Source organism: Molothrus ater, chromosome 8, assembly GCF_012460135.2.
Source record: "Molothrus ater isolate BHLD 08-10-18 breed brown headed cowbird chromosome 8, BPBGC_Mater_1.1, whole genome shotgun sequence".
In the NCBI taxonomy this organism is placed as follows: Eukaryota; Metazoa; Chordata; class Aves; order Passeriformes; family Icteridae; genus Molothrus; species Molothrus ater.
Window position 1 is genome coordinate 17,330,903 of NC_050485.2, and position 12,714 is coordinate 17,343,616.

Here is a 12,714-nt window from a genome sequence, read left to right on the forward strand (position 1 = left end):
CCACAACTTGGTTACTGCTCAGATGTTTCACCTGAAGAATCCCTGAGAACTTCCAGAGGCGATACAGAAGGAGATTAAGTCTCAGAGTTCTTTGCAGCATTTTCTGGTGGAAAATAGAGTAAGAAAATAGTGGGTTCTTAAAAGGAAGAACAAAAGGAAAACAGAAAAGGGAGGGCTGATGGATGAGAGTCCAGGGGCAAGGTGAGTCATCAAAATGGTCTGCAAACCACTTTGGAGCTGAAGCAGTTCTTGATATGGACTGCAACTGCAAACCAGGGAATGAAAATCAGCCTAGCAAATAACAGCTCTTTTAGAAGAGGCAGAAGAGTTCCAGAGAATACTTTTTTCCAGCATCTGAAGACAATTTTGCCCAGCTGCTCTAACAGGTTATTCTGAAGTCATTCAAGTTTCAGAGCAGTACTTTGTGGAGATATCCAGTGTTCAGAATCAGGGCACATGGCTTTAGCCCTCCTCTAATCCCAAAGCCCACTTCATACCATGGTGGACTCTCCAGGCACTAAAGCTGTTTTGCTGATCTGCAGTGGCTGCCTCCTTGACTTCTCAGCATGAAGAAAGATAACTAGAATAAGAAAACTGCTCCCTAATTTGCTTTGGCTATTTTAGTCATGGCCCAGCTAAAGAGGAAGTACAGTGCTTTCTTCTTTTTATATGGTAAAGAGAATTTATTTCTGTGATTCTGTGGAATTTGTGGCTTTTTGCCTTTGCAATATCATGCTAGTAATGCATAGTATATCTAGCTTATTAATCTTTGAAAGGAAGCAAGTTCTGTCTGTTTCACATAAACAGTTAATGGCATTGTGGTAATTTTATAGTTCTGTCTTTTCCCACATAATGCAGATTCAGCTCTCTCTCTTCATGTAATCATATATTGTACATTGATGGGAATGTGATCAAGGCAGGAAATGCCGGCCACTGATCTATACACATATGCTTTGCAAGTCATATAAACTATTTATTTTTTTTTCCTGATTGTAACATTGCTGTAGTGATCTTTATGTACTTCATAAAATATTGGGAAGATGCAAGCTGGCATTCATTAGGAAAAGGTACTGGGGGGGATCCTGGTACTATTTAATTTGTCCTTTTTCTCCCCAATGAACAGCTCTGTAACCACAGATGGGGTCCTCATGGGTCCCATAGGGTCAGTGCAGCTTTATTCCAAATTGGGAGTGGACGTTTATAGATCATTAACCAGCTCATTCTTCAAGCCACAGTACATTTCATATGAGTGAAATGAAGCAGTCAAATGTGTACAGGACTTGAAAGAGAATTTGGAGTATAAGCTTTGTGGACACTGGTTTTTCACTAAAAGATGTTCTGGAGTATCAGAAAAACAACAATTCAGTATACTACTTCTTTATTTTGCAGTATAAATTGTAATTTCACAAACCCTCATTGTAATCACAGAGGATAACCCATCTGCCCAGTCATTGATAAATTATCCCCACAGTAGACAGTAAGTATTAGGGAAAGAATTCTATAGATGATCATTATCTACCACAAAAAACCCTCTTGTTTTAGGTTTGCCTTTACAAATAGATTACAAACAAACTGAAAGTACAGAGAGAAGTATTTCAAGCAGAGTTTGTAAAAGCCCTGGAGTACAAGCATCTATTCCTGCTGGAACCCCTCAGGTGATCAGGGCAGCAGCAGCAGGGCTCTCAGAAAACTAGTGCAGACAGCCTGGCATGTCAGGAGCCAGACAGGAAGCACCACAGGGTGAGGTAGATGCAGAGGAGAATCTGTGTAATTTTGCACAGGGTTCTGTGTCCTTCCCTGTGTGATTGCCTACTCTGTTAAGAGCTGGCTGTGGTGATTGTAAAAGCACCATACAATTTTCTTTTCTAAGCACTCTTCTCTCCATTAATGGTCTGAGTGTTTCATTCTCAACAGACTGGGGAATGACTGTCATTCCCCAGCCAGAGCACTCCTGAGTTTGGGAGCTGGAAATTCTTCACTTGGTTAACGTGGAACAAAACAGACCTCATAGTCTCGGGGTGCATTTGCCAGACTGGTGATTATTGGGCTGATGTCAATGTCTTTGTAATCCACAACAGGCTTCAAATTAAAGTTTTGCAGGATGGATGTTAAAAATATGAATATCTCCATCCGGGCCAGACCTTCTCCTGCACAGATGCGTTTTCCTACAACCAAAAAAAAAAGAGGTCATAGTGGAGTATTTTGCTGATAACTGATTTTAGTCACAGTGCCATGAAAATTCAGACATCTCAGAATGCACAGGCAGCACTGCAGTATTTTGGGGAAGCATGAATGAAACTAGGAACTAAAGGTCTAGAACAATGAGAGTACTCAGTGTGTGAAGGTAGTTTGAAGGCTTTGGTTGCTCAAGTTCTGCTGCTGTTTGATGGTTTGAGAGATAAGTTGTGTGGTTGAGTCCCACTTCATACGCATCTTGTAGAAGGCATTGGAGGAGTTCTTGTGTTTGCTAGAAAAGGAAGTCAGCTGGAACTGTAGTGCAGGGGTTAGAGCTTCCCAGATGTGACTCTAGCAGATGTCACCTGACATCGTTGTACAGACAATGGTGAAGGAGCCATGAAATCTTCAGAGAGATTTCAGGACAGGATGGTCTCGGATCTGAAATAGCAAGAGGTCTTACCTGTAGAAAATGGCATGAAGTAGTCACTCTTTTTAAAGGTACCATTTGCATTCAAGAAATGTCCTGGGTCAAATTTTTCTGGATTTGGAAATTCCTTGCTATCATGTAGGACAGAACTCAGCATAGGGAATATCAGAGTGTCCTGAATTAACAAAAACGAAAGGTACAATGGAGATATGTTAAAGCAAGGAGGCCCTAAGAAGTTCCCAGAGCTAAACAGAAGGGTAGTCAAAATTTAACCAGTTTTAAATGAACATTTAATGCACAAAAATATATGCCATTGGTATGGCAAAGATGCTTTTTAGGGAATTTTCATAAAAAGTCTGTTTAGAGTATTTAATATTGTATCCAAATAAATTACAGAGTACACTGATGTGAAAAAACACCGCCAGAAATATCTCCCTCTTCATACAGAGGATGCAAAAGTATTTTCTTTTTTTTTTTTTTCTAATACAAGGGATTGGACTCAATAACTTCCAGAATCCCCTTACAAAGAAAAATAAAATTCAGTATTGCATTTCGATGCTTTTGAAAAAAAATACAAAGAACAAAACTCAATTGTTGTTTTCAAGAGATTATGACCTTTCTCAGACACAGTGTAACAGACCTTGGGGATAAAATAGTCTCTGAACTTGGTGTCTCTGATTACAGCATGTGGGACATTAAGGGGAAGGAAATCAATGTATCTCTGGATTTCGTGGATCACAGCATCTGTAAAGGGCATCTGGCTCCGATCCGACATGCGAGGGCTTCGCTCTCGGCCAATCACAGAATCAATCTCCTTTTGCATTTTCTCTGTTGAGAAATCAGTAAATGTTGAATGAACAAGTCCCCCATCTGTTTGCCTGAACCTCTCTCCATATATACAACAAAAGATGCTTTTAGCACTCCAGGAATATATGATTATACTTAGTACTAACATCTGCTTCTTGTGAAGACAACTAAGACTTACACACATTTCCACACTGCTAAAACATACTTCCTTAGTCAGGGGAGTATTGCCACATGCGGTAGTGACAGGAATTGTCCAAACTGATCCCACAACCTATTAAAAAGTTTTAAACTATTTACTTCCATTACCTACTATTTCCGGGTATTTATGAAGAATCAGAATTGCAAATCTCATTGTGATGCTTGTGGTCCCGGTTCCTGCTAGGAATAAGTCGAGTGTGGTTCTGCTCAAGGTCTCAACGGTGAATTTTGAGTCAGCATTCCCTTTCTCCTGTAGGAAGATTTGGCAGAGGTTTTGAATGACAAACCCAAGAAATTTGCTTAAAAAGAAAAATCCTGTACCCATAATGTAGGTTTATCTTTAGAAAGATAAATGTTCTTTCAAAAATATGACGCTCACTCTCCAGAACACCAGCATTTATAGTAGGTTAACTAAGTAATATTATGATATGGAAGGAGCATTGAATTATATTAATCAGTTTGGTCTTCAGCTTTCATCACTTGGCTCATGCTGTTAATTCTGTGTTTAAAAATCCTTGATAAAAAATTGAGAGGATAAAATGAAGTCAATGTGTCATGAAGAGCAAGTTCCCCTCTGTATTTGCAAAAAACCCAACCCCCCATCACAAGTAAAAAGAAAAGATCTGATTCAAGTAGTGATTTCCATATACTCTAATACATCTCTACTCTTACAGTACCTGTTCCATTTTATTAAGAAAAGCATCAATAAAATCTCGAGGACAAGTGGGATCCAGGGTTTTCTGGTGCTCCATTACGATACGTGTTGTAAATTTATCAACTTTTTCAATGTTTTTTATCAGTTGTTGATGAGGTCCAGGTAGATAATCCATGACAGTTGGGAAGAAATTATATAGCTGTAAAAAATAAAGGGATGAAAAAGCACATTCTGATTACTGTGAATAAACTAAAATGTTCCCCTGATTGTAACTGTGAAAATGGGGCAGTTAAACTGTTTTGGAACAGTAGGTCTTTCTTACTCAGGATTTTATGGCCATTTACTTTATCACTACATTCAGGGATTTGAATATTACAATAACTAACAAATATATTAAATAAAACCAGACACACCTGTGCATGTATAGAGGTTTGGAGCTTGTTGTTTTCCTCTATCCAATCAATTAAATTTAGAAAATTCTTGTCTTCATAGTCAAACCGATCCCCAAAGATGATGGAGCAGATGATGTTGGAAACAGCGTGGATTAGGAAACCACTGGGGTTCAGAGGTTGCTCTGCAACAACCACCAAAAAAAGGTATCTTGCTTTCAGTATTTCATGGATCAACCCCTCCTCTGACCCTACAAAGTTTCACATTCTCTGGAGTTCCAGAATTTTGCACTCCTTTGAAAGGACAGTGAAGGGCCTACCAACTTATTCTTGAAGTGAACTAATTTCACTCTTACAGTGGTTTATCTCTTCTGTCTTGTTCTCAGCAGAACACTGGTCTGAGTGCCTTAGTTGCTCTTCAGCTAGCACATGCCTGTCTGTCTTACAGACTGTTTATTAGAAACAGCCTAACATTCCCACAAAATCCCAATGAAACCATGGGGACTTTGCCTGAACCATGTCTTTAGGTTATTGCACTATCCTTATTAACTTTACTAGTGTAACCTCAGTTACATAACCCTCCCCTTGGCATTCAAATGCCTGTGATCAAAGTCTACTTTTGATAGCACAGCTGCATGACTCCTATGCAGAGAATTATGGTGTAAGCAAAAGCAAGATTAGACCCAAGAAAAAAAGGAAAGCTAATTACAGTGATAGGGTGCATCTCAAGGGTTCAAGATAAGAAACAATAACATGAAAAGGTATAAAATCCTGGAGGAAAACCACAGAATGAGAAAATGTCAACTTAGTAGCAGACTATTCCAAGGAGCAATAGCACCAGTTCTCTGCCTGACTGGTGACTCCATGGCTATTGAAGACTCAGTGGATATTTCAGAGGTGGTGAGTATATGAATGCTGAATGTAGAAGACACTAGTCATAGCTATTTATTATTTGCATTAGGGTAAATAATGGATTTATACTTTTTGGTTGTATATATCTTGCTTGTAAAACCTTTTAATACACAGTAAAAGTTGATGCAACAAGGTGAGCCAGAGTTATAGGCTTGGATAAGGGCATAAGAAATATAGTATTACTGTGATAGTCAAAAGATTAAAGCAATGCAGGTGAGAGTGTTTTCTCTGATTTATAAAACAAATGTTTATCTGAGAAGCCAGATTGAATTGTCTAGTGGCTCATGGAAAACAGTGATGCTTAATCATTCTTTTAGATCTATCTGCTTTTCCCCCTTGCAGAATAGGCACACATTGAGGGCTGGCAATGAAAAGGGTCACTGGTACTGTGCCACCCTCAGGGGACACATTAGAAGTAACACTGACTTATATATTACCAGAAAACACACTTACAGGTTGAAGCCAAGTGGGTAACGTTATACCCTGCCCTCAGAAGCAGCTTATATACCTGCTCCCATTGGACAGCCCCATCAATACTGGGATCTATTGTCTTGTGTTCAGATGGCTCCAACCCCAAATATCTGCAAATGAGTTCTCTGGTCACCTCCTTCTTCAAGATCTGTTTACACAGAGTTGCAGGAGACAGGGTGAAGAAGAGCATACTTGGTTACCTGACAGCATCCAGCACTGTCTCCATGGCTGAATTCCATCAAAGCCTTGGCTCTGTGGCAAAGCCATTCCTTTTGCCCCTTCCTGTCTTGTTCCTCAAGCAGAATAGGTTAAAAGGTGCTTTCCAAGCCTCTCTCTCCTACTTTTATCCTCCATACTGTCACAGTACCTTTGATTGATAATTTTGCCTACTGATAATTTTGCCTACAGAAGCAGGGAGCAGAAACAGCAGCCATACACCCACTCCTTAGGTCATAGATTTTGTGAAGCCGCCCTACATCCCTCATTGTCTAATTGCAGATATGCAGTATCTCAACAGGCAGAAAGTCCTTATCATACCATGTGTGTTCTTGAGCCTCTCCACCAGAAAATGAGCTTCCTCCTGGATTCGCTCCTCAATGCCCTTTTTCCCCATCCCAAAATCCCGCAGGGTGGTGAGTGCAAATCGTCTCAGCTGCTTCCAGGTCTCCCCATTGCTGGTCACAATGCCTGACACAGGGAGGAAAAATAGACCTTCATGATGAAACAAGTTTTTATCTCTTTAATGGGAACTACACAGTAGGTACTCAGCATGCAAATACACCTCTCTGAGGAGTTGCACTGCAATTGCTATCTGCCCCAAACCATAACTCCTCTACAAATCTGAAGGTGACAAATTTGATCCATCTGTCACAGCCCTTGAATAAAACTGACTTTATTCCCAGGATAAGAAAAAGTATGTTACAAAGTAAGTAAGAAGTAACACTGAATTGGTCTTGGCCACAAGGCCTTTGCACTGACATAACGACTCAAATGTTCTGCTGTGCACCTGCATAGAGTATATAATTATTGACAATACCAATGGTACTGCACTGTGTATATAATATCATGGAATATGTGCTATAAATGCCATACCAGGGACTGACCTGGTGAATAATTTCATGAACTAATCTGGACTGTGGCCCTTTCTGGGTAAGCCTATATTATCTTATCTTGTTGTGCTGTGGACTTTCCTCTTGCTGGTTCCTTAGCTGTGTCTATATTCAGAATATTTTCAGAAATGAGAGAATGAATGTAAGATCTTAGAGGCACATTTAATGTACAAAATTTTAGCCAAGCTTGAAGCATGCTGGAAATAAAAAGGCACTCAGTGAAGCCATCCTGGGACTTTAGATAGTTCTCCAGGGGACCAGTTTGCTCAAGGTTCCAAGTAATGAGCTGGGTTTTTTGCCTTTAATTGCTAATTTGTCTGCATAAAAGTAGTAAATGAAATCTACCATGCCCCTCTGCACTGCCCTCTCAGCTGTGTTTCTGAAGCACTGAAGTGTCTGTTTTGCATGCTGGCTTTACCAAGAACATACCTGTGCCTCGGAACAGTTTTTGAATCAGTGGTAGGATGCCTCTTCCACTGAAGTCATCTCCTTGATCAACCAGAGCTTCTTTTACCACATCATAGCCATACAGCACCACAACCTTTTGTGGGCCCAAATGTACTGTGAAGACAGGACCATACTTCTCACTGAGCTGCAGGAAAGGTGAGCACAAAGAGCAACATGACACCAACGATAATCTTGTGACATTTGTAGCAAAGAGGTCTGAGAGGTGATGTGTCATTGTCCCAACACTGTTGAGACATGACATTGATTAACAACAGTGCAGTGATCTTTCAATTATGAGTTACAGACGAGGGATGAGGGAATTATACAAGAAATAAGGAATATGAATGGAAATGGCAAGTATCCAGTCCAAACCTGAGAAAAGAAAATAGCTCTTCACAGGGCTGGCAAAACATTTTAGAATACCTTTGTGCAGGGCATAGTAGATAACAATTTACATGAGCTCTAAAATCAGTTACATAAACAACATGGAAGCAAATGCCTGAAGGATTTTTGACCACAAACAGTGAAACTGCCTCTCAAAGGGGTATTTTTGTCAGATGGGTGACATCAGTCAGGGGAGGGAATGGACAGCACAATTCACCTCCAAACGTTTTTACTTCAATTTCTGTGCTTGCTACTTCCACTCCCAGGAGATCCTACATATCTGCTAGGGAGCAGAGGCAGCAAAATGGAGCAGGGCTCTCCCCCCAAAAATGGCCAGGCTGTGTTGCCAATGTGGTGAGGAATTAAGCACAGGAAGATTATACTGCAACAGCATCAATGCCTTAATTGCAAATCCACTGCAAATTGTTGTACTGTGGTACAGATTGTGAGGTCAGCACATAACTCATTTCACTATGGTCATTGCCAATATATAGACTGACTTATAATATATGGACATATATATATTTATATATACACACCTGAAATATATAGGCTTAAAAATACAATAGATTACTGTGATTATATATAGACTTAATAAGCATGTATATCTGGGAAACCTTTTGTTTCTGTTTAACATTTGGTCAATGCAAATTAAACTTGTGAATTTAGCTGAGAACTGTGGGATTGGACTTTGTTTTATATGCCATGAAGAAAACATAGGAAAGAATAAGACAGTCCCTTACCTCTTTCAAGCTTCCAGGCAAATTCCATGGGTTTATCTGGAGCAGGTTTCCAACAATGGGGAGTGCAGTGGGACCAGGAGGCTCCTTCCCTTTTTGAGATCTGCTTCTCCATGTGGCAAAGAGGAGGCACGAGATGCAAACCAGCAACAAAATAGTGGTCACTCCCAGGGCCTCCATGGTGGGCTGAGGAAGTCAAGTGTCAGAAAAGCCCAGTGCTGGACCTGTAAATCCATGCTTACTTATATGTTGTGGTACCAAATCCTGTGGTTGAAATTAGCCAATAGTGCCTTGCCATTCCTGTTGAGATATGAGATATGAGTTTACTTATTAATCTGGTAATGATAAGAATGAATGTTACTAAAGCTGACTTTGTTAGTTAGGTAATAGTCCTAAAGCAATGGGAATTAAGACCTGGCAAAGCCCTGGTAGAGAACAAAGTAAACAAGGGATGAGAACATGTAGAGAGCAGAAGATGGTAAAAACTGTAGCTTAAGAAGGGAAATGGAAGTATTAGTGGAATAAAAAAAAGAAATAGCTTTCATAGCTTTCATTACCTTAGGAAGTCTCTGTGCAATAAGAAAGGGGCATGACATTACTCTTAAAGTAATCCTGAATGAGAATCTGCAGAAGAAGATTGGTTATCTCTGTTTATCTCTGATCTATGAAACTGGTGCTCAAAGACAATACAGTGGATAATACTGGCAAAAAAAAAATGAAGTGTGTAAAACACTTACAGAATATTCTGAGTTGGAAGGGACCAACAGGGATCATCTAGTCCAACTCTAAAGTGAATGGCCCCTACAGGGATCAAACACACAACCTTGACATTATTAGCACCATGCTCTATCAGTTCAGCAAGGCTCTGTATGAGTTCTCTGTAGCAAAATCTCTCTGGACAGTTCTGTTTGAAATAGCTTTCTCTCTTTTATTCTCCCTCCTCCCCCTCCCGCCTTCCCCTCTGCTTTTGAGAAGCTTTACATGTTACAGCCCCAGGCCCCTAGCAGGGGATGCTCCCTGGGTAGGTCTTGCCCCACAGGAGAGCCCTCACCTATCACCCCCATAGGCTCTGGTCACACTCTCACCATTCTCCTGCTCTTTGCTTCAGACACCTGGGTCTCTGTACAGCACCTACTGACAACGGATGAGCCTTAAATTGGTGTCAGTGTCCTCTGACAGTGCCTGTTTCTCTTTACACACCAGGGAGGGAGCTCATCCAGATTTTCAGACAACTAATGTCAGATTAGGGGTATCCCACCCAAACTACCATGTCAGGGACCATTTCAGTCAGAGAAACAGCTTCTTCTACCTGTCAAGAGTCTTCCCGTCACATTCCATCATTTGACACAAAGTGAAAATGATACTGACCCCTTAGATGCTGTGATGATGGAAGGATGTGTTAAAATGTATATCATCTTATATATCCTATATGTGAGAATATATATCCTATACATAAGAATATATATGTATCTTAATCTCTTCTTTGTCTCCCTGATAATGGTAATGGAAAGCAATTTGTCTTCCTGCATGAACTCATTGGCTTAGAACTTGAGTCCACATTTGTTCAATCAGTTTTTGAGTGTTCCTGTGCACAAAAATGGCCAGACATACTATAAACACCACACCTTGTTCTCTACTGAGTTGTCAGAATGGGGTTTAAGGATAGGTAGATTTTATCTTTAGCCCAGTTAGCTGAGTACTAGCAGATTCTGCAACAGTGAGGAAAGAAACATATCCAGCTTAAATTTAGATATTAAAAAGGTAGGTGTACAAATGAGCTGAAGGTCTCACCTGTTAGTGGGGAAATACTGATACTTCCAGAGAACAGGATATCTCACTTTGCTTATGAGCTTGTTTTTGTGAAATGAGTCAGTCACTGAAGAAGTTTGTTTTTCCTGACTACAAAGGAAGGCTCTGGAGACATACAGATTTACATGTCTGTCTGCTGAGGATCTGTTTTGAGGCAGATGATTCTAATTCCCTGATCATTTCTCCTGGTCCTAATGGATTTTTTTTATCAGCAACAAATTCTACAAATTCTAGTACAATGGGCATTACTCTGAATACTGCACACCAGGGTATTTAAAACCAGAAGTGGGAAGATGAGTGAAATTGAAAGGAACCTTCTAAGCTTTGGAGGGATGATTATATTGCTGAAAACAGTCAGTTTTATTGTCTTCAAGGAAAAACTCCTGTTGTTTGCTTTTTCTTTTCCTTTGCTTTTGTAGATAAAGTGCCTTGCATTGCTCTATTGGCAGCCCTGAGGGTGAGCAACTGCTGTGAAGCCTAATGCACTGGAAAAGCAGAGCTTTGCTTGCAGCATCATCCCACATCCGGACATGGCTTTTTTATTATTTATCTAATTACTCACATAATCCCCAAAGGGTCAAAATGGTGTTGGGAATAAAGCCAGAGCTGCTTGGAGGGATCCACGAGTTAAACTGGGAAGAGATTTAACTGCCAAAGGTCTTGGGTCACCTCTGATGACAGAAAGACAGGGATTATTTGAGTATGAAAGGCTGTTTGAGTATGAAGGCTTTATCTGGGTCTGAAAGACCCATCCTGATATAGTTCACATTCAGAGGAAGCACCTAAGAGACTCTGTTTTCTTCCAAGCTTTTTTCCCAGTGTGGTGATGCTGGGGCCTCTGGTCTTGTTACAAATTGGCACCATTCTCTGGCTCCACCCGCAAATTCAAGCTCAAATTGACTGAGTGGGATGCTGTTGTATGAACCAGTGTTTCAAATTCCACGCCTTCCTTAGAATGCCTTCTGGGAGCTGCTGCTTTGCTGGGCCTTCCTAGTGGCATGTATGGGCCAGCTCCTAGGATTCCATCCTGTGTTTACACGTAGCCTTTCATCTGGGACCTGCACTTTGAATCAACTTGCTTCTGTTGTCCTACAAAATAGGTCTGTGAGAAAACAGACCCCTGTTTCTCCCCAGGACAGCCCCCTTCAGGTGTATTCCCAGCCTGCTCAGGCATACTGGATCTGGCTCACTCACAGCAGCCAGCGTGGTGCCACAATTCAGATTTGTGACCATGGAGGGGACACAGCAGTGCTTTAGCTGCTGCTGAACAATGCTTGCACAGCACTGAGGCTTTCCTGGTTGCTCCCTCTGTCCCTAGCTCAAGTAGCAGGCTGGGGGATAGCAAGGGATTTGGAGTGGACACTGCTTGGACAACCAACCCAAACTGCCCTAAGAGATAATCCATGTCTAACATCACACTCGGCAATGAAAACCGGGGAATTGCCTCTCCAGTGCAGCCATTGTTCAGAGACTGTGTGATCATGAGCCTTTTGGTGGTGAGTCTTTGCATCACTTCTTTATTTCTTTCTGTCTCTTTGTTTAACTGTCTCTATCTTGACCAGGAAATGTTATCAATTTTGTTTTTCCAGGTTGCTCCCTCATCCTGTTAGAGAGAAATCTAGAGTTTGCACAGTGGAAAGCTGGGTACAGACTATTAGCTAGTGTCTATTCCATGGCATCCAGGCACAAATAAATTAGCAACTTTTGGTATTTGTTCCTTTCTATATTTTCAAATAGGCCAAAGGAGGTGGCTTTTCACATACTATGCCCTTGGGCTGTGGAACACAATTTTCAAGATGTATGTGTCCAAAAAGTAACCAGGCCAATTCATGAGAGCAAAATCCATTCAAACACAGAGATACCACTGATAGCTCAGGAATCACTGGCAACTGAAGCAGTCTAAAAGAATATTCCTCTGTGGCAGCCAGGTTTGGTTTTGTTCTGTTCCTTGGGAACTGATTTTTAAGCTAGTGTTGGAGTTGGACAGAATTCTGGGCTGCCTTGACTATTGTCATGATCCAGCACACCCACCCTTGGGTTCCTATGTCCTTACATTAAAATGTGACATTTCACTAAACATTTCCATTGAGATGTTTTAACCCCAGCTGACAACTGAGCACCACACACACACAGCTTCTTACTCACTCTCTCTCTCCAGCAGGATAGAGGGGAAGAGAACTGGAACACT

General features: G+C 40.9%; 1 protein-coding gene across 1 annotated transcript; it reads right to left on the bottom strand.

The window, feature by feature from the left end:
- Nucleotides 1-1,361: 1,361 nt before the first annotated feature.
- Nucleotides 1,362-8,925, bottom strand: LOC118688285 (cytochrome P450 2H1-like). The gene is made up of 9 exons (XM_036385752.1): nucleotides 8,721-8,925; nucleotides 7,576-7,738; nucleotides 6,575-6,724; nucleotides 4,679-4,839; nucleotides 4,288-4,464; nucleotides 3,719-3,860; nucleotides 3,246-3,433; nucleotides 2,639-2,780; nucleotides 1,362-2,165 (listed from the first exon to the last, which is right to left on the bottom strand). Exons 1-9 carry the CDS (start codon nucleotides 8,895-8,897, stop codon nucleotides 1,984-1,986), a joined length of 1,482 nt encoding a protein of 493 aa, XP_036241645.1. The 5' UTR covers nucleotides 8,898-8,925; the 3' UTR covers nucleotides 1,362-1,983.
- Nucleotides 8,926-12,714: the final 3,789 nt, after the last annotated feature.